The following is a 23,434-nucleotide window of genomic DNA, read 5'->3' as shown; positions in this document are numbered from 1 at the left end:
TGCTTTTGGAGTGCCCCTTCACTGTTGTGACAATTGTCAAGAACCTTTGGACTGACGTACGAAGGGTGCATTTGATTTGCAAGGTAAGCTGAAGTACTTTCTCCTGAGAAGAGCTTGCTTCAGCTAGCTGGGTCTCAAAGACTGTTTCACAAAGCTTTTCTATTATATAAATAAATATTTGTTGTAGGAGCTCTCAGAAAACATGTTCCAATACACAATTTAGCCCATATTACATGAAGACATTCAAGACGGCTTGTGCTCCAAGTATTACATATTCTGCCAGGGGCAGGAGGAGTCAGGCTGATTCTACACCTAAGGAAATTTGATTTCACAAATGATGCTACAACAACTATTGCAGTTTCCCAAGAGGTGAATTATTAGTATGTATAAATCTTCTAGTCACTTCCTTACATTTTCTATTAAACTCAAGGTATCTGGCATATCCAATATACCAATATGTGCATTGCACCTAATTTTTCAAGTGGAATATATTGAAAAATAGGTAAAAAATCTAGATAGCAGTGTATATTCAAAGCAGACATAATTCAGTTTCTTTTACTTAAAAGCTAGCACATAGATGCAGAGATAGATGTTCTACCTGTTTTGACATTTCTTTATATTGTAGGGTTATTTTTTAGAAATATGTATTAAGGTTTTTCTTTCACTTTCATAAACTGACCTTCAGAATATTAGTGCCCTCCACTATCTATCTGATTTCCCTACTTAGGGTAATGTAAAGAACGACATGGAAAGTTCGTTTTCCAGGGCCAAAGAAAACTAAATAAATACCTGACAATTTCACAAGGTGGATCTTAATATCACAAGATCTTAACCCTTTGCTAGTTAACTCTTGCTCTATTGTTTCACCTCCTCCATAAAAGAAGGGACCCCATGCTTAGGTTATCTCACCAGTAACAATCTGAAGAATAGAAAAAAAAATAGAATTGCAACTGGGAAACATTTATCCTGGCCGTTGACATTTATTCTGGCCATACTTATCCTCTGGATAAGAGGTTAAAGTGCCTTTCTGGTTTTATTACAAAGAGCTCCAGCCTGAGAGTGATGGGGTTAAACCACAGCATAAGAATTTGTATTGATACTCTCTTTCTGCATTGAAGATGCAAGTATAGAAAACAGTGTTCAGCTATTTAGCTGTTTATATTAGTCCATATTAGAGACAGTCAAACTAAACGTTTTCTCTGTGGTTTTTTTGTTGTTGTTGGAAATAATGCAAGTAACAGATTGGGAACAGGAAGTTCAGAGCGGGAAACTTCAAGACTGTGGAATAGGGTGGGGAAACAGCTAGCTGGTAAATACTCTCTGGATACTTCTAGCACTTGTAGAAAAACTTCACATCTGTTTATTACAGTTGTTAATGTGTTTGTGGTTGATTGGTTAGTTGATTGGTTGGTGGACTACTTAAACATGACTGGATGTTAGTTTAGTAAAGTTTTGGTTATTGCTTTGCTCCATGCTCAAGGTGTTTACTGTTTGTGACTCATAGTATAATTTTTTAACAATATTATTTAAATGTTATTTTTTAACTCACTGAAGTGAGATAGGACCTGCTACTGAGCTTGTTTACGTCAGAACAAAGGAAGAATAACTTTATGTCTATAGAGGTACATTTACGTGTGGTGATGCTGCACGTATCATACCTAGCTTTTTCTCCCCTTGAGGAACTGTTTTAAAATACTTCCTTCAATGTGAATGTTTAACTCAGCAGCTCAGTAAATCTTCCAGGCTATGTGTAGAAACTTAGATGTAATGTTAGGCAGTTAGTAGTTCCCTTCACTTTAAGTGCCATGTTTAAAGTTAAGAATGTACTTAAGTATTCTTCTGATGTAGAGGTTTGCATATTTAGCTCCTTTCCTACAAATAAAACGCCTTAAATGATAATGTGAAATAGCTGATCCTTCAAGAACAAGTGATGCAATTTTAACTTTATGCAGTGTAAAGAAATTATTCACCTTTGATGAGACCGATTATAGACCTCTTCCATACACAACTTTTGTTGACGTAAGCAGAAATTCCATAGAGGACATTGGGACGCTTAAAGAGGTCAGGGCCTGAACTGAAAGCCTTAGTAAGAGCATCACAGAAAAGTTTCAGCACCACATCTGATTTTAATGCTGCTTCATTCTGAAGCTATTTTGCATGACATGGAGTTGTTTCCTTGTATTTTTGGTTCACATGCTTTGGATTCTCACAGATTGCAGCCCTCAAGAAGAGGCTGTGTAGAAGTTGCCTTTTCTGTATTTTCATTGCATCTTCTGTCTGCAGATAGATACTGAGTGGATCCTTGATTTTGCCTCCTTGATTTGTTGTTTGGCAAGGTCATACAGTAAAATTAATTCTTTTACAACAAGGTGGATTGGAGAAGAAATTCAGAATGAAAGTGCTGTAGCCTTAGAACTGTATTCCGGATCTCACTCATACTCTAACCAGCTCATCACCAGTGATCTCCTAGTTTTGGCAGAACTGTGCCAAGAAGCTGATTAGTTATGTATTAGAGTGCTTTAAAGAATCAACAGTAAACTCAATTAGATAGCAGCTCTTTACATCCATAATTGCAAACATGACCTGATGTTGTAGAAAGTCTCACATCTGGCATATGGCACATATTCACAGGTTATACAAGACCAAACACTTTGTGGTGTCTCTTTGAAATGCTTTGCCTTTCATAGTGCTGCTTCAAAGATAGCATTATCCACACTGTACTACAGCTGACACAGTGACTACAGACTCTGAATCCTTCTTGACACTACAACTGTAATGATTCTTAAAAATAATTTTTGTTTGGACAGTGGTAGAGGTTCCCATCCTATTAATTCACTATTCCCACTGGGCTTACAGTACTTGTCCTAAAAGAGTGAACACAAATGGCAGCTTTTCACCCTGAAAAGCAGAGAACCTTGTTTGTTAGCTGTAGGAGTTAATTTTCCACTATTACAGTTCCTCCAGGAGATAATAAAATGAAATAAAATTCCAGATTGCATTGATCATTTCTTCTGATCCATATCTATTCTCATGAATCAAATTTGTGGTCTTGGCAAATGTTTCAAGCCACAGAAAATTTTTTTAACTGAAGTACATAAACAATAGTAACAAAGTATTCTTTTGAAACAAAAGAATTGATCTGTACTGAACATATATGTCTAATGCTGAATACTTTTTTTTATTATGGAAGCATTTCTTCCTCTTTTTACAGGTCTCAGAAGTCAGTTTTGTTCTTTTGTCACTTGTATGACATAAAATGCAGTCTTTTTATACCATACGAGGTAGTTTCCCTTCCATGAATTAAGATATTTCACAGATATTTTTTGAGAGCAAACTGTGGGAGTTATAATTAGTGAGATGGACAGCGGGGAAGGCCATGTCATTTAACAGAAGACAAAGAGGACTACTGCTAGGAAGGAAACTACCACAGGGATTTTGGTAAAGAATGTTCAATAGTTATTAGAGAAGTCCACTGCTTTGATGTGATTATGGACTTGAGCTGGTTTTGGTCACTATTGTAGCAATCCATTTGACACAAAAAGACTTCATACAGAAAGTATTGAATATACTTGGTCACTAACATTAGACATGTCAATTATCTATAACACCATGCTTGGGGTTTTTTATGTCTTTTTTTTTCCCCTGTGAATACAAGGCAGATATTATATCCTCTGTGCACTCAATATTACTCAAGACTTAATGGAGATTTGTTAGGTGAACTCCTCAATCTGATACTTCTGTCATCCCAAAAGCTTAATTTTGCAGTCTATACTATTAATAGACATTATTCCCAGCATTGCTAAAGGAACACCACAAAATAACTGAATTTACAAAAAGCAGACATTTTCTTCCTTATGTGCTATAGGCATGGATTACTGATGGAAACAAGGGAAAGGTCTGTGGCATGAATATTTCCAGTCACTTAACTCAGGAGTGTTTGCAAAGCTATCCAGGCCATCAGGCTAGAGTTCTGTCTACATTTTCCAAAGCATATGTGGTGAGATTCTTTACTTGTCATAAACACTTCTAAGGCATGCTATGTAGCTGCCATTTTTCTGGTTTATCTTGTATCAGATTTATTGTTTTGCCAACTGCCTCAGTTTATCATAGAAGTTCTATATAATCAAAATGTATCTGCTGAACAGTTTGTTGGACTGGACTTAGGTTTTACAGTAGCCTGTCTTTTTTATCATCTCCAGTAATTAAAACGTCATTCAACTTTAAATGTTGATGTCCAACAGAAAGTTAAAAATTGTTTCTTTTTCTGTTGTGATGTGTTCATTAAACTTTGCCCTAAGATAATGAAACAGAAAAAGTACTTTTTAAAAGTAATATTGTAAATAGAGAGTGATAGATAATTATTACCAGACTGTTAGGAATAGTGCTGGAGTTAGACTTAGAAAAAGTATACTAATGGTTATCTTAGAGTTTGTTTATTGTCGAATGATAGCAGTCTGTTAATGTCCTCTGAAAACACAGCCAGAAAGGGCAACTTTTATGTGACTAGCAATTGGAATCTTTTTTTTGGAGCTAAGAATCCTCCTACATTTGATGGAGTGAGATAAATGTTTCAGAATAGAATGAAATAGAAATTCTACCCCTATCTGTAACTCAGGTTCCTGAGTTTAATGTGAGAGGTGATGCAGGAGTTCAGTGCCACATTTCCTTCTCTCCTGTCACAGAGGTTAGAGGTTAGATTGGAGGCTGCTTTCATAAGCAATGCTCTTATGCATTCTGATGCAGATCTATCACGCCATTGAAAATAAGTTCAAGTACTGCCATAGACCAAAGCAGGTCATTCTTCTGGGAAGGCAGGACATGCTGGGTTCCTGTCTTTTCCCTAAGGACACTCTAGCCATCTTATGAACTGAAGCAAGATAGTCAAAGCAACACTTTATGGGACTTTCAGGTGTGTATTAGAGCATACCTATTGGACTGAGTCTCTCTGGGAGCTTATGTATGAAAATGTCTACTGCCTAGAACCATTCAGGGCTTAAATGGCACATAGGTGGAGAGCTTCTTAAGGCTGGAGCTGTTTTGATACAGGGAGGAGCAGAGCCTTGAACAGTTGTTCAGTGTTAGAGTTTAGATGTCTTCCATGTAAGCCATAAATGAGCGCAGATGTAGTTGTATCACCAAGAGAAACAGAAATATACTATTCCTTTCTATACAATATGCCACACAAAAAGTCCAATCTGTAAGTGATGTACAAATTGCTGCCGTGGTTCATAAGATTTTTTTTAAGTGATTCATGTTGAAATGTCCATTAAATATAAGTATGATTTTAAGAATAAATTTGATCCAATGACTGGAGGGTCTTCTGACAGAGAAATACAAAGAATAAATTCCGAGTGTAAAAGGGAGTATAGGGCCTGTGCAGAAAAAAAAAAACAAAACCTCAAACAAATAGAAAAGCATTAAAAAATGATTAGGAGACGAGCATGGGAGTACTGCAGAAAGCAAATGAAATATGCCGCTAGGATTCCTTCCTGGACAGCAGGAAATTACAAAGGTGTGAAAACTACAGTCTAGAATCTGAATGATGCAGAATCTTCAACGTAGCAATAAAAAAGGCTTTAAGCTGATCAGGATCAGGACTAGACAAAATACCTACACCCACAGAGGATGGAGCACGGTACAGTTGTTTTGTACTATTTTCCCCTCCCTAATACGTGACCATTTTCCTACAGTTCATAATCTGATGTAGCTTACTCTGTCTTTATGCTATACTGATGGATTTTTGTGTCATTGTCATTAGTAGAGTCTGAACTAGAACACTTCTAAAAACCCAACCAATAAGTGCAGACTTTTTATAATCTGTTATACCAGGATTATTAAATTCGACTTGATCTGTAGAGAAGAAACAAACAGCAACAAACCAAAATTACTAACATTTAGAAATGCCTAACTAAAAGTAATGGCAATGTATTCATAAAGGAAGAATAACTGTCCTTGGCCAAATATGTGTTTTGCTTGAAATACATGAATTGCACATCACTGAGAAGACAATATGGAAATAATGTGCAAAGTCTATCTGAGTTTTAGGAATGGATTAGGTGGAGTTCCATTAATAAATTAATTTTGAAGTAAGAAAACATAATACAGCACCAGATACAAAGGGACACAGGGGAAAAGTTCTTGGTGAATAGGTTAATTCCATTGACTTTGAAGTTGCTCAGATACTTCAGTGAGCAGAAATTTAAGTTAATGAGGCTAGAGCCTAAAAAGAATTCTGCAAAGTGCAGTTGAAAGGTAACAATATGCCACTGTGATTTCAGTGTCAATCACCTGATGAATACTTGAAGAAAAAGTAGAACCAAAAACAATTTCAGAAAGAAGTATAGGTATTAACTTTGTCTAATGTACATAAATTTTACCAGTGAATCCCAGTAAAACAAGTTCTGAGCTGAACAATCCTGAGACCAGACTCAGACTCGGGTTTTAGTTTTGTACAGTGTAAGATTAACTCAGTATCCATGTGTGTGTACATGAATATTTTGGAAAGATGGCTATTGTGGTTATTTGGCTGATTGATCCCCATTGTAGTTTGTTGTTTCTGTGGGGCCAATTGAAGCAAGAGTTTCAGCAGAAATCTCATGCACCAATACTACGCTGTTCTAGTCAGTTTAGGCAGTGAGGCCGACTATAAAGCCACTGCCATCATAGCTGACATCTTTAGTTGGAAATACACAGAAACATATGTAAATATGTAGGGGATTACATTTGTCCAGCAAAAGTTTTTCTCTATGAGGTACCAGCTTTCATCTTCAGGACAGATATTCCAGTGCAAATCTGAAAAGCTGTGGGAAATCCCTCATAGAACAGAGGAGCTAGCAGTTTCTAAAACAATGACACTGTGTGTTCCTCAGGTGAACAAATAGTTGTAACAGCCTTAGTGGAAGTACCTTTGCAGATGCAATAGCAACAGAAAAAGGGTTTTTTTAAATGTTAGTGTGCATTTCCTTTATTCGACAGGTTTCTGCTAACTCTATTGTCCTTAGACATTTCCAATCTCATAGGCCATCTGTACAGATGGCAAATATAGATGGCAAATAAACAGAAGATAATAAAGACTTTTTGTATCTAGCTAAAATCTAACTGCACTGTTGAGTCACTGAGTTTCTGATTTTTGAGGTCCATTGTCTTCCTATTCTTGACTGACTGGAGTAGCATGGTTAAAAGAATGGATTCTCATTTGCCTTACTTGTTCCTCTGAAGCTACAGTTAACAGCGTGCTTTCCATTGATCCAAAATTACAGCTTCTCCTGCCTTCTTCTCTGCCTCTTTAATAACAATAATCAAAGTCTATGTGAGCAAATAAAATAGACCATAGTCTATTTAATGCTGAGTTCCATGGTTGCATGACTTGAGTGTGTACAGCTAAGCTTTTACCTTCAAAAATAGGATCACAAAGTTCAAACTCCTTCTTGGAAATGGTCTCTAGCCAGCACCTCTGTACTATGTCTGGACATTGTCCTTATTCTGTGGAGTATTACTCAGACTCCCCTGTCACGAGAAGATGGGGAATGAGGGAAATGTTCAGATGAAGGCTGGCACTCATGCACATAGAAGTCTTTGTTCTTCCACATCCCTTGGCACTGAACTTGTTGAGGGAATAGAAAAAGAGAGAGGAAATAGAAATTTCAGTGATACTGTTTTTAGCAGTTCTGTCTAGAATGGTAGTGATGTGTGCCTCTGTCCCCTCTGCCTATCAGGTCAGATTATTATCAAAGCGCAAATAGGCTTCCTTTGATAGTCAAATACAACTAAAAATAAGTAATTAAACTTGTAATGGAGATCAGACGTATAAAATAAGACTTAACTCTGTCCGTGTAATTCGGGAAATCACAAGTATCTATCCTGTCCAAAGCATCCATGTTAACCCATCCACACAAACCTCTCCCTATATAACTTTGTCTCTGCAATCTAAAGATAACTCCTTTTGGATAGCTCCTTCCTTCCTTACTCCCTGCAACCCCCACTGTGTCATATTAAAGATATTGTTGAAGTTCAGCAAGGAGCAATTTTAAAGTATTGAGCAAAAGCAATTGGGATAGGATTCATATCATCAATTTAATTTATAACTGATCAAGAGAAATACTCACTTTTAGGGACAAATTCAGACAGTCTGCTTCAGATATCTAGTTGGGATGTAATAAGTCACATTCCAGTATGTGTGTTTTTGTTCATTGCCAGTAAATGGAGCCTAAAGGTGTGGTTCATATATGTCTATTCAGCATAGACATCTGCATTGAGTCAGAGATCTAAAATGAAACAAGACCACTGAAAAGGTATTATGTATCCCATCAGTAACAGTTTTCAACCTCTCATTCTCAACTATTTGTATATGAGAAAGAAAATGTTACTTTATGAAATGAAGATGTGTTCTTCAGGCTACATCCTTTGCAAAGTAGTGATCATGGAGAGGGATGCAAGTAGGAGTCACTGTCTCCTAAGCAGCCTTTGGAGTAGGCCCATGAGAAGCTCCATAGCACGAGCTGTCTGAGTGGGTGTTCTCCCATCAGTGCAGCTGGTCCTCAGCTCCCCTGCTGTATCTCAGTATCTGGAAAATGGCTTTAGCTTCCTCATTCCCTGCTGAGCTTTGGAAACCTTAGAGAATGCAAAACACTGCCATATTCCTCTGAGTCATTATAAAGCTATGAGACAGAATATCTCCCCTCCCTCATATAAACTTCTCGTGGAGAAAAAGTAGGATCAAATGTATACCAGTCATCAGCTGAAGTGGTCTCTTTATCTGCCCAGACAGAAGACAGGTTAAAACAGCTAAGCACTGCCTGAACCTGATTCTCAACAATGCATGGACCGGATGGCAATGACTGACTAAATTTTACTGCCCTTGCAAAACACATATCCACTCCTCATCTCAGCAAGTTCCTTCTCAAGCCTAAACATACGCCTTTATACCCAGTATTGCAGATACTGCAAACCGAACAAGCAGGTTTTATACCAACCAGGGACCTTACCTACTTAAAGGGATGCCTGTAGGTAACTGAAAAGTCTTTTCTGCTCTGTCTGTGGTGGAAAAAAACATCACCAGCATATTCATTGCCTTTTGACATTTTTGAAGTAATATTTGGATGTCAGAATGAAAAGACTAGAGAATGTAAACAGAAGGCTGCAGGAAGAGGTTTTTCCACTTTATTCAGCACTTACTCTGTTGCATGTGGAGCACTAGATCCAGTTTAGAGCTGATCAGTACAAGAAAGCCTTGAAATACTGGAGCCCACTGGTGAGAAACCAAGATGGTTAGAGAACTGAAGCACATGGTGTACAAAGAAAGACTGAGAAAAAGGAGTTTATTCACTTGAGGAAGTGAAGGCTAAGGGGAGATCTTATTCCTGTCTTCAGCTACTTATGTGACGAGTAGAGAGAAAATGGAAGTGTGCAGTGACCTAATAAGGGGCAACAGACACAAGTTGTAACAAAAGAAGCTCCAAATGAAACAACAATGTAATTTTTCACTGTGAGAGTGGTCAAACACTGGAACAGATTTCCCAGTGATGCTGTAGTGTCTCCATCCTGGAAGATTCTCAAAACTGGACGGACAGAACAGGGCCCTGAGATTTTTTTCTAAACTGGCCCTTTTTTTGAGTGTGGGTTGAACAGATAGCCTCCATTCCAGCGTCAGCTACTGCATGATTCTGTGGTACCATTGCAATGTAGATGATGTGTGAGGTATACTGAGATAAAAGAGAGGCAAGCAGCAGCTGTGGTGAAAGGACAGAATCTTAAACAGAGCATGTTGTCTGGAGTCAGAACCTACATAATTTTTAAGAACCTGTTGCAGTCTCTTGCTTGAAGCAAAATTGCCACAGTCATGATCTTGCCAGAGGAACTGTCTTCAGCATCTTCAGACGCTTTTCCAAAACTGTACTGATTCAGGTGTCTCATAGAGACTTAGGGTGGGAAAACATGACTGAATAATAAACAATGTAATTTAAAAAAATACATTACATCCCCATTCATCTGGGTTCTCTTTATCTAAATTCCTGCCTGATTCTATACTAATAGGAATAACCTAAGTAAGAATATCTGTATTCTACCAATACTATATGTGAGTATTTGTAGTTTAGGATGCTATTCATGTAGATCTGACACAGGCAAAGGCGTAATAACAAGTTGCAAGGATAGCATAAGCAAAGAAAAAAGAGTATTTTAGGTCATTGATTATATACAAACACTTGTGCATTTAGATGAGAGTGCACTGATCTGTACAGAAAACTAAGATTTTAAAAATACTGTTATGCCGAAGTATTTTATCAATATTCATTTTCTTCTATTTAAAATATATTTTAATAGCAAAAAGAAGAAGAAAAAAATAAAATGCTTTTATATGGCCATAATCACCCCATAACAGAAAACAAGTGTAGATCTGTGAGGATCCATTTTAGTCCTTGAGAGAGGAGAAAAAAAAGGTAATAGTTAAATTTCCAGAGAACAAGATAAAAAGTGGAACCCATAGAAAATTAAAAGATCAAAATATAGCAGGAAAAGAAAAAAAGAGGAAGACAGAATAACCCAGAAAATTATGTACAGTATTTGTAAAAGTCTGTGTGGGCATGCTCTGTGGTCCTTACTCCTACTTTGTAATACCAAATTGTGATGTGCTGTGTTCTTTAGCTCAGACTTTCCTTGCCATGCCTATTGACTTGTACTCTTCATTTATTTTAGTTTGAGCACTATTACTTGAATACTGTAATTATTGCAGGTGAGTCTAAACAGTAAATCCCAGTATTATTAACTATTTTAAGTACGTCTAGCAGACTGAGGGAGAGAAGTGAAAAAAAAAATAGAAGTAATAACAGTTATCTTTTTCCATTGACTTTCATTAGGTAACACAAGGTCTATAACTGAGTCAGCTGCTGTAAAAACAAATTACTTTGGTCTTCACCTGAAGTACTTGGCGTGTAAAAGAACTTTGGGAACTTTTGCAGAGACAAAGAACTACACATGATCAACTTCCGCGCATCCCTGAAATTAGCATATTCAAAGGCTTGGACTCTGATCCAAATCCCATGTCAGTAGGAGTGTTCAGACTTTTAGAGACCTAGCTTAGACTCTCAGAGATTGTGCACTATTTTTTCAGCGCAAAGTGGAGAAGTTTTTGAGAGCTCACTAAATTTTCCACATTTTTCCTTACTCATAAGATTTTCCCAGAGGAGAAAGCAATGAACAAACAACTTCTTGCCCCATATGATGCTGTAACTTTCTAAGATTTGGGATTCGTTGTCTTGCAAAATATTTCTCATAGGCCATCTGTCATAGACTGTAGTATGGAGATGTATGCGTGCACCTTGCATCGCAGGTTGTAGGGAGAAAAATGAGGATGCAGTAGTATCATGTGCTGAGCACTGAGGAATTGACAAGTGGCAGCAGCAGGAGCAGTGAGGTGTTTTAAAACGGGCAATGGTGCCTGGGTAATGAAACCATCCGTCTGGGCGGAAAGCCTGTATGACCATATATAGATTCAGCTTGTTAGCCATCATGTCTTCCTATGCTGAGGAGAAAGTGAGCAGTGTAATACACGGACCACAGATTAGGAAAGTCTTGTATCTTTGACCTTTGATAGGAAGGTAGCTGCTGCTACTGAAGTATCATTGCCTCTCTCTGCAGAATCTCTCAAACTAAATGCTGTATATGTTCCTTTTCAAAAAGAAGGTGCTGTTTCGCATGACTCCCTACACTAAAAACAGCAAGCCATTTCTTCTGCCAAAAATGTTTTAAAATGGATGTGATAAGAACAAAGGGAGGAAACAGTCAAGGATGTAGAGACTATCATTCTTATTCTTCAGTGACTCCTGGTATGACATGGAAAGAGTCACTCAACTTCTTTGTGTCTTAATTTCCCATCTGTAAAATGGGGTTAAAATACCTACCTCACAGGGGTGTTGTGAGGCTTTTTAAAATAATGTTTGTAAAGTGCTTTGAGATCCTTGGATGAAAAGTGCAATAAGAAATCAAATTACTCGCTTATTTTACTGCAATACAAGAGTGCACTTCTGTTCAGATGGCTAAAGGCTTCCAGCTTTTTATAGCTTTTCCATCATTTCCCTCCTGTCCTTTGTTATATTTGCTGGGAGTTAAAGAGAACAACCTTCGCAATCAAGAATACCCAAATTATCATAGTAAAGTGTGGATGAGGGCTAAAATAATCATATACTCTGTTTACATATTCCATGTCCATGCAACCCTAAAGCTAACAGAAAAAGGGTGTATGGTAACTTTGTGCACTCTTCGCCTAAACTGACTAACTTGTGTCTTTTTGAGGCAAACTGAGCCTGTTCACCAAGCAAATAATGCCATTTGAGTCAATGGTTACAAAACTTAGGTAAGGGGTAGAGTAGGTGTATTAGTCCAATAGGTTTTGCAGTCTTTTAACAAACAGCCAGTGTAAAGGTAGTTACAGAGTTAAAGGTTTAATCTTATGAATCACAGAAATGTGTAATGAAGATTAGGTTTTACAGAGCTGAATCAAAGAAAAGGCACATAGGTGCACACAGAGCTGCTAAGCTAACATACTTTCCAGAAGACCATTAAATAATACATGGACCTATTTGGTAGTTAAAATTTGAATTTAATGAACAACTGTCCAAGGTGCTTCACTAGAGCAAGCTCAACATCCACCAGACTGTTATTGAGGAGATGACATAGTACACATGAATATCCTTTTCATTAAAATTAGCTGCAGCGTGGAGATAAGAAACATGAGCAAAATAGTTGTTAAAGAAAATAGAGGCAAGAAAAGGGAAAAAAAAAATAACAGAGGAGGAATTAAACTTCTTTAAAACATTTTGTTTTCCTACCTCTTTCATCCAGGATTCATGCTTTATGCTTTCTTCTTCTCCACCACCCTTTTTTCTTCTTCTTTTTAGGATTGAATGGGAAGGAGAACTGAAAAGGATATAACCAAAAAAAACAGAATACAAAAGACTATAGTAGAGCTTTCACCCAGCTTCACCTACTCTAAGGAATTTACATGTCTTCACTCATACAGTACGTGATTCACATTTTGACTTTTCACTGTTGTGGAGGCAAAGTATAACATATTCCTCCCATTGCAGATCATTTATATGACTCTCGTTGACATAAAAACAAACACAAAACTGCTTTTTTAAAAAAAAAACAAACCTGAAACTTTTCACATTTCAAAAGTTGGCCTAGAGTACTCGTTGCATACCTGAACTGAGCTCTGGATGGCTTGAGAAAATACCTTTTTTTCCAACTTTTAATTTCATTATCCTGTTAGAGATCGATTTGGACTTATTTCACCAGTGTTTTTAGATACCTCATCCTAAACTTGAAGGCACTGGCAATTTTGGAGCTATAGCTCATTGCTTCCTTGATTACTTTGGTGTTCTTTCTGCTACATCTGACTGCTTATCAGACCTAGTTACAAGAAGCACTCCACAAAAACAGCAGTTTCCACTGAACAGTCTTCTTGACATCAGGTTTTATCCTTAATGTTCAAATTAATGTAGAACTTGTTTGTACATTTTACTTCAGAAAATTGTTATTAATGTCTTAAAATATTTCCTTTTCAAATAGCGTGAACTAATTACCAGTAATTGTTAACTGCCTACTCCTAAGCAGTCATTGAAGATGAAATATTTTCAAATAGGAAATATGTGGCATCCCTTACTTTTACATTGAAAATCTGGTACTCTGATAAACTTAGTTTTTTAAGAAATTATTATTATTTTGAGAACAACTGAAGTAAAATCACCTTTAATGATAAATAGGTAACCCACTATTGACTTGGAATATCATGTCATGTACAAATACCATGCATCCTTTCCTATTAGTTGATTTCTCACTATGTTCAAATAGATAATATAACGTGATAGTTTACCATTAGAGCTTTTTTTTCCCCCTAGATGTAGCCTGGTCATCTATCAGTTCTGCTGCTTAACTACAGCCTACTATCATCCCAGGATCCCTAACCACTGTGTAGAAGGAATACTACCTTGTGGCTGAAATAATTTTTGTACTGTTGAGCTTTGTATTTAAAACTCTGATTTATTATCTTTTCCACTGACATAAAAATTATTTTTACAACGAAAAAAAAATCCTATCATCAAAATATTAGTGCAAAAGCCACCTACTACCTGAAATTTCCCACTTTGATTTGTTTAACTCAAAACACAAAAGTCACACTTTAAAAAATGCTATGTGTTTAGGTGTACCAGTATTGAAATTACATCTGAGCTGAAAAGATGCTATCAGAAGTTGATGGACTAGCTCTTGAGCGGGTGTTAATTGTCCTAGCTCTACTGGTTTCTTTCAGTTTGCACCAGCTGAAAAACTGGCCTAACGTGTCAATGTAATGACAGATAAAAAACATTTTATGAGATATTCATTAGTAAATAATGATTAATGAATATGTGTTTTAAGAATGGATCTAAGAGTGACTTAACTTCTGAGTGAACATGAGCTATTTGAAAATGCTCTCTGGATGATATTCATCTGACCAAATGTGAATATCGTTGAGGTGGGCATTTGGCCTGGGTCCCTTTGTTGTCAGCAGAGAGAAACAGGCACTTCTAGTAGTTATTAATTTTATTCTCAATATATCTGAATCAGCTCAAGTAGACTATATCCTTAAGTGTCTGCTTCTCATACTGACTAAGGACGGGAACATCGAATATCTCGCTTGGATATAGATGCCTGGCTTGCTTGTGTCTAAAGTTAGGTGAGATGAATCTCACCCTCTGGGCCTTACATTGGCTCCATCTCATTGTCTCTCTAGTATTCAACAGTTACTAAAACAAAGCTAAGTAAGATGTGGTAACTGCACCATTATGTTATAATACACTGGACAGTAGATGACAGCCCTATCATACACATATGACCATGTAATTTGGGCTAGCGTATTTACTTGAAATTGTGTTGTGCATAGAATTGCTTCTATCTTCCTTTCATGTAACAACTCTTTTTAAATTTTTTTTTTTCTCCACAGTTTGCATAGTTAAACTGAGAAATTTTGATTTCTACTGGTGGATCCACTAAGTAAAATGCCATTTCAGTCTTTGCATATAGTTATTGGTTATCTAGTGTTAGAGGTGTGCACAGTGTTAAAAAAGTGAAATTTCCTGCTTGGTGTATGTTCTTTCTCTTTTGGTGAATGACATTCATCAGTAAGAGAATAAATCCAGTAATATTCACTCCTTTTGCTACCTGCCATAATTACAGGAGGGACAGGAGTGAGAAAGTTGGAAACACAGGCAATTATGTCATAGTAGTAATGTGCTTTTAGTAAACACTATAAACCTGTAAATATAAAAGTGAAAGGATAAGCATAAGTATTCATGCCGTAATATTTAGCAGTAGCAATAATTAGCATTTTGATTGCCTTTTTCTTATCAGTTCTCTGAAAGAAATTCATGTGAACAGCAAATAAACAAAAATAGCCTTATAGACTACAGAGAAATTCACTTCACATGGGCCTTAGTGTTATACAATTGCTGTATTATTAACAATATTTGACATGCAGTTTGTTTTCTGTCCATGCAATTGCAACAACAGTTCCAATTGTAGCCACTTTTTTCTTTTCCTTTTTCTTTCTTTCTTTGTTTCTTTCTTTGTTTCTGTTTTTTATGCAGAAGACCATCAAATGAATTGTCACAATACTCGAATAATGCAAGACACAGAAAAAGACGATAACAATAATGATGAGTATGATAATTACGATGAACTGGTGGCCAAGTCATTGTTAAATCTTGGCAAAATTGCAGAGGATGCAGCATACAGAGCCAGGACAGAATCAGAAATGAACAGCAATACATCTAATAGTCTGGAAGATGATAGTGACAAAAATGAAAATATTGGTCGGAAAAGTGAGCTGAGTTTAGATTTAGACAGTGATGTTGTTAGGGAAACAGTGGACTCCCTTAAATTATTAGCACAAGGACATGGTGTAGTGCTCTCAGAAAACATTAATGACAGAAATTATGCAGACAATACTTCACAGCAAGAAAATAGGAATATGAACTTTGTAATGCTAGGGAAGCCTGTGAACAATGGACTTACAGAAAAAATGGTGGAGGAGAGTGATGAAGAGGTGTGTCTCAGCAGTTTGGAGTGCTTAAGGAACCAGTGTTTTGATCTGGCTAGGAAACTCAGTGAGACAAATCCACAGGAAAGAAATCAACAGCAAAACATGAACACTCGTCAGCATGTCAGGCAAGAAGATGACTTCCAAGGAAGAACACCAGACCGGAATTACTCTGATATGATGAACCTAATGAGGCTTGAAGAACAGTTGAGCCCCAGATCTAGGACTTTTTCTAGCTGTGCAAAGGAGGATGGTTGTCATGAAAGAGACGATGATACCACCTCTATTACTTCAGATAGGTCTGAAGAAGTGTTTGATATGACAAAAGGTAACTTAACCCTGCTTGAGAAAGCAATTGCTTTGGAAACTGAGAGAGCAAAAGCCATGAGAGAAAAAATGGCAGTGGAAGCTGGAAGGAGGGATAATATGAGATCATTTGAGGAACAGTCTCCAAGACACCTTTCTGGAGATGACAGGAAGCCTAAACCCAGTGACGGCCATGTCAAAAAGCCATATTATGGTAAAGGTAATATTTCTATATACCGTATGTTATATCATGAGAAAGTGTGAGCTAACGTGTTAAGTTTTGCATAGATTTCTGAAATGAAGTTATTAATTCCACAAAATGGGAACTTTATTTAAATTGTAGTAGTATGACATAATTGTAAAATACCATCATGCTGTGATTATAAAATAAAACATTTCGTTCTGCAGTGTTAGAAATATGTACAGTATTTCAGTGAATATCGTTTCGCTAAATTAAAAAATTACTTATCAGGGAAACAAAATAAATAAGAGATCATGTTGAAAGAGGCAAAGATTTTTCTCAAGTTTTTAATATATTTTATAGCAATAATTAAAAAATAATGAAGATAATTACATTGCAAACTATATTGGAGAGTGGGGCTTTATGTAGCAGGTAGTAAGTCAGCTATGAAGTGCATATTTTACAGATTAGATTGGGTAGGTGACATCATGACTTATAAAATTATCATCAAATGACAGTTATTGATGGAGCCTCTCCCATCTAAAATGTAGAATTGCCTGATAGAAATTGAACAATATCAGAATGACCGATAACATAAGATAGGGGCAGTGACTGCACATTAATTATCTTAAGATAGTAAGGTAATGGAAGCCATTTGCTATGCAAGGCATGGTGTGGCCTGGGCTGAGATCAATAGCAATTTCTTTCGTATGTGCATTCCACTTCACTGGTTTCATTCCATTGTGGAAACAGTTAAGGTGCTGCCTTGACCATAATTCAATACAAAAGGAAAAAAAAAAAGACCAAAAAAAGGAAAACAACAAAAAAAAAAAGACCAGACTTAAAGGTTACATTTAGAATACCTTTTAATTTACAGGATTATCATGATGATGGTGTGTTTATATTATCACACCCCTCTTCAATGTATCTACATCTGTATGTGTAGGGCCACGTTGTATAAAGTGTTCAATACCTCCTGAGACTCATTGAACAACCTTGATTCCCATTGACTTTAGTGGAAGTTGAGGATGTGGCATTTCTTGGGAGATGCTAAGCAGGGACTGGGTTCATCTTATATTTCTCATAAAAATATTTGGTTTCCTTTCTACAACTCAGATGGTGGGCATTTTTCTCCTTTAATAAACCCCTGTTTTAAAAAAGTAATACCCTAAGGTCTGCCTGCGACATTCTGGTAGACAGACGTCTTGGTCCAAGATTTTGATCTTTTTTTTACGAGCCTTAAGGAAAAGTAATGACTAGCCTTTTAGAAAAGCATGGAAATTACTGACATCATACACTCTTCTTGAATGTATTTTAGTAAGGTTTTGTTTGTTTTAAACACAAATATATGGTCCAGTGAGTGCTGTAGTAACTGTGGGTATTTGGGGAAGACAACTTTAGTTAGTGTATTACTGCATAATCATGTGGGTGTTGTGCTAAATGGTTGCATATGACCTATTGTAGGTACATTTCCCTTTGAATATATGTCTTTAATAAAACCATAGACATAGAAGACCAATATCAATCTCTGAATTTTAACTCTGGTGTTGTCAAGCCCTTCCAGCCTATATATTCCTAGGAAAGCATTTATGCATATATGCTGTCTCCTGTATAAGACTATAATTTCTGACAGTAACAAGAGCATGGACTTCCTATTTCAGTAAATTCTAGAGCTTCTTTGAACCATTCTTTCTCTTGGGAGCTGTAGCCTGAATTGATAGCAGGTCTGAAGCCCAGGAGCTAAATATTGTGGTAGTTTGGACTGAGAAGCTTTATGGAGTGGATGATTCTACACTTTTTTTAATAAATGAAGAAAGGAAAAATTATTCCTTCCTTCCTTTAAAAAATGTAGAAAACATTCAGGTAGTTGTTGAGAGAGGAAGCTTTAAGATACACAATTGCTTATATCATTTGTTCTCCACTCACACATTATCTCCAGATACTCCTGGAAGAGATGCCCACAGAGATGTATGACACAATTAAGTGGAAACGTTTTGGGTACACAAGTTTACAGTGAGAACTACCTCCTGACTTCAGGACTTCTGCTTTCAGAGATCACTGAAGCAACTGTTAAGGGACCACTAACCATTTTTCCCCTGCCATTTAAAGCCTTCTAAACAGACTTTCTTCTGAAATTTATAAATTTTAAAACCTTTGGAGTCCTCTGACAACCTTCACTCCGGCAATACTTCCATTGTGGCAAGGAGTAAGGAAAGGTTACAGAATTGAATAAAACTGTGCAATATTTCTCCCAATTAAAAGAAAAGGATGTAGAAAAGAGTATCGAGTGATTTGTATAAAGTTGTGGAAAGTTCAGTCAAATATCTTCCATTAAAAGCAATGGGAAATTGTGCAAGTATGATTTTATGCAAGTTTTTAAAGACTATTATACAGCATCTTTTCTGACTCATTAGACCATAAAGGCTCTTAAAGATCCGATACATGCTCTAACTTTACAGCATAGGCTTGAATATAGAGGAGAATGTACTTGACACTTTGTAGGATGTGTCTGGATCCTCAACTGCTCTAAATTAGAATACTTTCGTTGACTTTGGTGGAGTTCTGACAATGTGGAGTAGCTAAAGTTCCTCTACTTTAAATTCTCTAAAAAGCCATTATGGTCTATTAATCATCTACATTTTTTCCAGTCCTTGAATATTGTTATATTTACATAATTTATATTTCATTTGCATTACTTACTCACTTATCTAATAATTTCACACATCCCAAAGTACTTGAAGAGTTGCTTAGAGTCGTGTTTGTACGCAGCTATGGGCTTGCTGTACTAGTGGTCTCAGCACAGGCCTATCTGGCATGAATTCAGATCCCTCCTCTGATATTTGCTCCTTCTGTGGCCTTGGTTTAACTGCTTGATCACTTTACTTCAATTTCACTATGTGTAAGATTGTGGTCTTTCCAGGAGTGTTGTGATAACTGTATAGCACTTTGGAGACAGATTTGTATGTGTATATATTGTTAAAGAGCATGAAACAAAGAGCTATATTTTCTACAGCCAGCATGCAAGTAAAATAAAACTTTTATAATTAGGGATTCCATTTGCAAAAGGCAAGGTTTAAATATAAAATTTAAGACATGGAGAGTCATTACAATGAGCTAAAGAATTTACCTAAAATGAAGTTATTTTTGGAAGAGCTTGGAATGTAAAAGTATATTTATATCTAAAAGCTAGAAGAGGAAAATCAAGGAAAAATAAGTCTAGAAGTGAATGTGACCGATTTGTGATGAAAAAAACTGGGTTTGTGTGAAGTTTTGCAAGTACTGAAATTTCCACTGATTATACTGAGAGTTGCATTTGTTGAAGCTGGGATGGAATCTAATGTAATGAAGACTTAATGAAAAACAAGTAGCAAAATCTGATTTTCCAGAGATGAAAGTGTAAATACTAAAACAAAGTAATGTCAAGAACGGCATAAAATACTTAAATGAGGATAGCTTAGATTGGGTTTTGAAAGGAGGGTGGTCTAAAAAAATGGAAGCAGGATGTTGGTTGATCTTGAGACAAAATGATAGCAGTTATCCTGAATTTTATTCCTTTAATTCTAAAATGAAAATCAGCAATAGTCTTCAAAATCTGGCAACTATGGTCAAGATGATGTCATTTATGTCAAGTGCTGTGTTGGAAGGGTAGGAATGTTATTTAACAGATGTTCTTCTAAAGGAAACAAGCTGATGAAGTATGTGAGAAAGTTCTAGTTCAGGGTTAATCTTACCAGCAGTTTAACTATATTATTGGCAGAAAACTTTCTTGTGTTGAAAAAATATCTGTTTAGACTTTTCATTGATTTCTGGACAGAAAATCCAACAATATGCTAAGAAATCATTAACATTTTAAGAATATGAGTATTTGAGCATTATATCTACATGTTTGTAATGGCCCAAATTTACACCTACATTCTGTAATTCTGGCTATAATGTTTATCCCACTGTAATTCACTAAAGAGAAAGGGGTACTTGCATAATTCTTTGTTAGGAATTTAAGGAAAACAAGAGTCATCTCCTCAATGAGCCTTGGAAAAGGCATTTATTTGTGCTGAATTGTTGAATTGTTGTGCTAAAGAGTTGGGTTTGCTGCTCTCAGTACACTGAACTGCTATGACAGTACATTTGCAGACCTTAATACATCAGGCAAATAAGAATGTAAAGAAGGGGAACTCTAATTAAACAGTTTCCAAATGACCTGACACCCTTGAGCTGGTGCTTGCCAGCAGAACATTGATTGCCAGTGGTATGGCATTGCTATAAAAAGGTCACTTTCCAATCACTGTGAATGGATATTGCTGTGATCATAGGAGCCTGCACTCTGAAAAGAAGATAACGGGATGAAAGTGACAGAACTGTGTTAAGAAGTAGAAGAGGTTTTTTTTTTCTTCTAGTTTTCATAAGAACATTTACCAGAGAGTAAATTACATGATTAAATGAACCTTCTTACAGAAATGTGAAAAGCATCATTCACTTGACACATTTGTTGTAAATTATAGATCCCTCAAGAACAGAAAAGAAAGAGAGCAAATGTCCTACCCCTGGGTGTGATGGAACTGGCCATGTAACGGGGCTTTACCCCCATCACCGCAGTTTGTCAGGATGCCCACACAAAGATAGGGTCCCTCCAGAAAGTAAGTTCACATTGTTTCATGGAAACTGGGGATAAAACTACAAAGATTTTTCTAGCATGCCTTTTAAATATTTTCTTTACAAAATTAATTTCATTTTTCAGTATGGTTTGTCTCAACTTAGTCAACTGTTCTGTGTTATACTTTTTCCTTTATTCCATCATTTCCATTCTCTACTAACTTATACACAAAAAGAACAACTTTTAAAGCTGTATTCTTTGATTTTAAGAATCCTAGGTTATTTTTAAACAAACAGATGTATTCAGTCAACAGAGAAAAAAGTTTCCAGAAGATGTGCACTGCTTTTACTTCTGCGTGCTGCTGTCACATCAACTGTCCCTGTTGTCTTGTAGAGGAGTAATTGTACCTGAAAAACTTACAATCCCTTTCCTTTGTTGTTGTTGTGTCTGAAACGTAATTTGTATAAGGTAGTTTTTTATTATTAAAAATAACAATTTAGCTGTTTGCTTAGTTACACAACTCAGGATCTTGAGCAAACATCCCTTGTCAGGCACATGGGTGAAATTTCCTGCTGTGTCAGTGGATTTTCTGCAAAGGTGGTTACTCATATGAACTCAAAGACGTTCACCTGAAAGCAGAGGACTCTGTTTCTGGAAGTTACCGCCTTAGTTAGTGGAATCTGCTTAGCTCCGTTAAAGCTAATTGCTCTATGCTGATGTACACCAGGCAAGCGTCTAGCTAAGATCCAATCCTCTTTCACACCATTTTTTAAATGCATTTATGCCATTGAAGCCTATGGACCTAAAGTCCCCACCGTCCATCAACAGTTATAGACCTAACCTCAGTAGATTTACAGCAGCCTAGAGGAAATGTTATAAAGACAATCAAGTCTAGAAGGGTCCCCAGTTTCCAAAGGAAAGCAGATTCTGAAGGACAGGAAAACAGAAGTAGATAAGTGCACCAAGAATGGCAGACAGAAAAAGTCTCCTCTTTCATGGTAGACTGGCTTCCTCAAGAAGTAATGAGGAAGTGCTTTAGGAAGCTTTGCTGTAGCTTGGTTAATCTCTGAATACAGTAGAAAAATGGAGTAATTTCTCTGCTTTGCAAGACCCTGTAATTTTCTGAAACAGAAATATTTATTTGGTTGCTCAAAAGTTCTCTTATTTTTACAAATGGTAAATAAAAAGCTCTTTAGAAGACTTTGTAAATCAAAGAAGAATATAGCTTTAAACTGTTTGCATGCTCTTGTACCTACTAAAATTAAAAAGGTGAGCTCATCTTTTTTTTTCCTGTGATGTTGGCCTTGTGAAGCATGTTTCAAGAACAACTTTAAATAGTAGGAACTTCAGAGTAAAACTTTTGCATCTATACACATTTTAGTACACTGATGATGGGGTGATGATGATGGCTACCTTTTAATCAGTATACATGGTTAAATTCTCAAGTCTCTGTACAGCTTTTATTCAGTTCTTAACTCAGTCAAGGAATTCACTGATTTTATGAGATTTTTTTTTTTTTTGAGAACTAAATACAGGCTTCCAGACTACTTCTTGTATGAGAAAATGAGAACAAGGGCTGATGGCCTTTTTCCATAAAGTGGTGTATTGCCATCCAGCTCCAAGACATGGATTCAGCTATGTCTCACATCATACAAAACTCTGTAGTGTAACCAAAAAGTTCTCAATAATTTGACACTTCATGGCATGAGCTTTATGATTTAGAGGAATACTGCTCTGAGCAGCCTTGGGAATAATTTTTCCATCCAGCTTGCAATGGATGATGATGTAACTCAGTTTACTTGCTTAAGTTTGTACCACTTATTTCTTTTTTACACAGTTGTGGTTTTTTTCCCACCATCCTTGAGTTTTTTAAGTGCTTATTTTTAGGTTTTAATAATTTTTTTTAAAAAATCTATCCATTGCAATTTTCACATCTGTAGAGAATACAAGTAAAAACTAAAGGACCAATTCTGTTAATCGTAATATAGATATTACGATTGTAGATGTATCTACATGGAAGTGGGCAGAACCAGCCCCTAGTTCCATTGGGCTGTTTTAAAATCTGTTCAGGGTTGGACTGAGGTGTGTTTCAAATAATTGAGTGTTGTATCAGTATTACTTGAGAGCAGATTTTCAGCTCTCATGTTTGATACTGTGTGTATAAAGTTATGAATTATGAATGCATACATTTCCTGAAAGAATTTTTCCAGTCCCTAATTTTGTATTGGACCTTTTCCTGTTGAGCTGATCTTTGCTCGGTGTTTTTGTATGAAGGAGATGTTGG

At 36.4% G+C, this 23,434-nt stretch overlaps 1 protein-coding gene across 2 annotated transcripts in view; it reads left to right on the top strand.

The window, feature by feature from the left end:
- MYT1L (myelin transcription factor 1 like) overlaps positions 1–23,434 on the top strand; it is a 129,186-nt gene that overhangs the window by 29,260 nt on the left and 76,492 nt on the right. The window contains exons 5-6 of one of the 2 annotated variants that reach the window (XM_061989713.1): positions 15,624–16,592; positions 21,059–21,193. In XM_061989713.1, coding sequence (XP_061845697.1) covers positions 15,624–16,592; positions 21,059–21,193 — 1,104 coding nt within the window. Of the gene's footprint in view, positions 1–15,623; positions 16,599–21,058; positions 21,194–23,434 lie in introns of both variants that reach the window. The other variant, XM_061989712.1, reaches the window with a different exon arrangement.

Source organism: Colius striatus, chromosome 2 (assembly GCF_028858725.1).
Source record: "Colius striatus isolate bColStr4 chromosome 2, bColStr4.1.hap1, whole genome shotgun sequence".
Classification (NCBI taxonomy): domain Eukaryota; kingdom Metazoa; phylum Chordata; class Aves; order Coliiformes; family Coliidae; genus Colius; species Colius striatus.
This window is presented reverse-complemented; position numbering and strand designations above follow the sequence as displayed.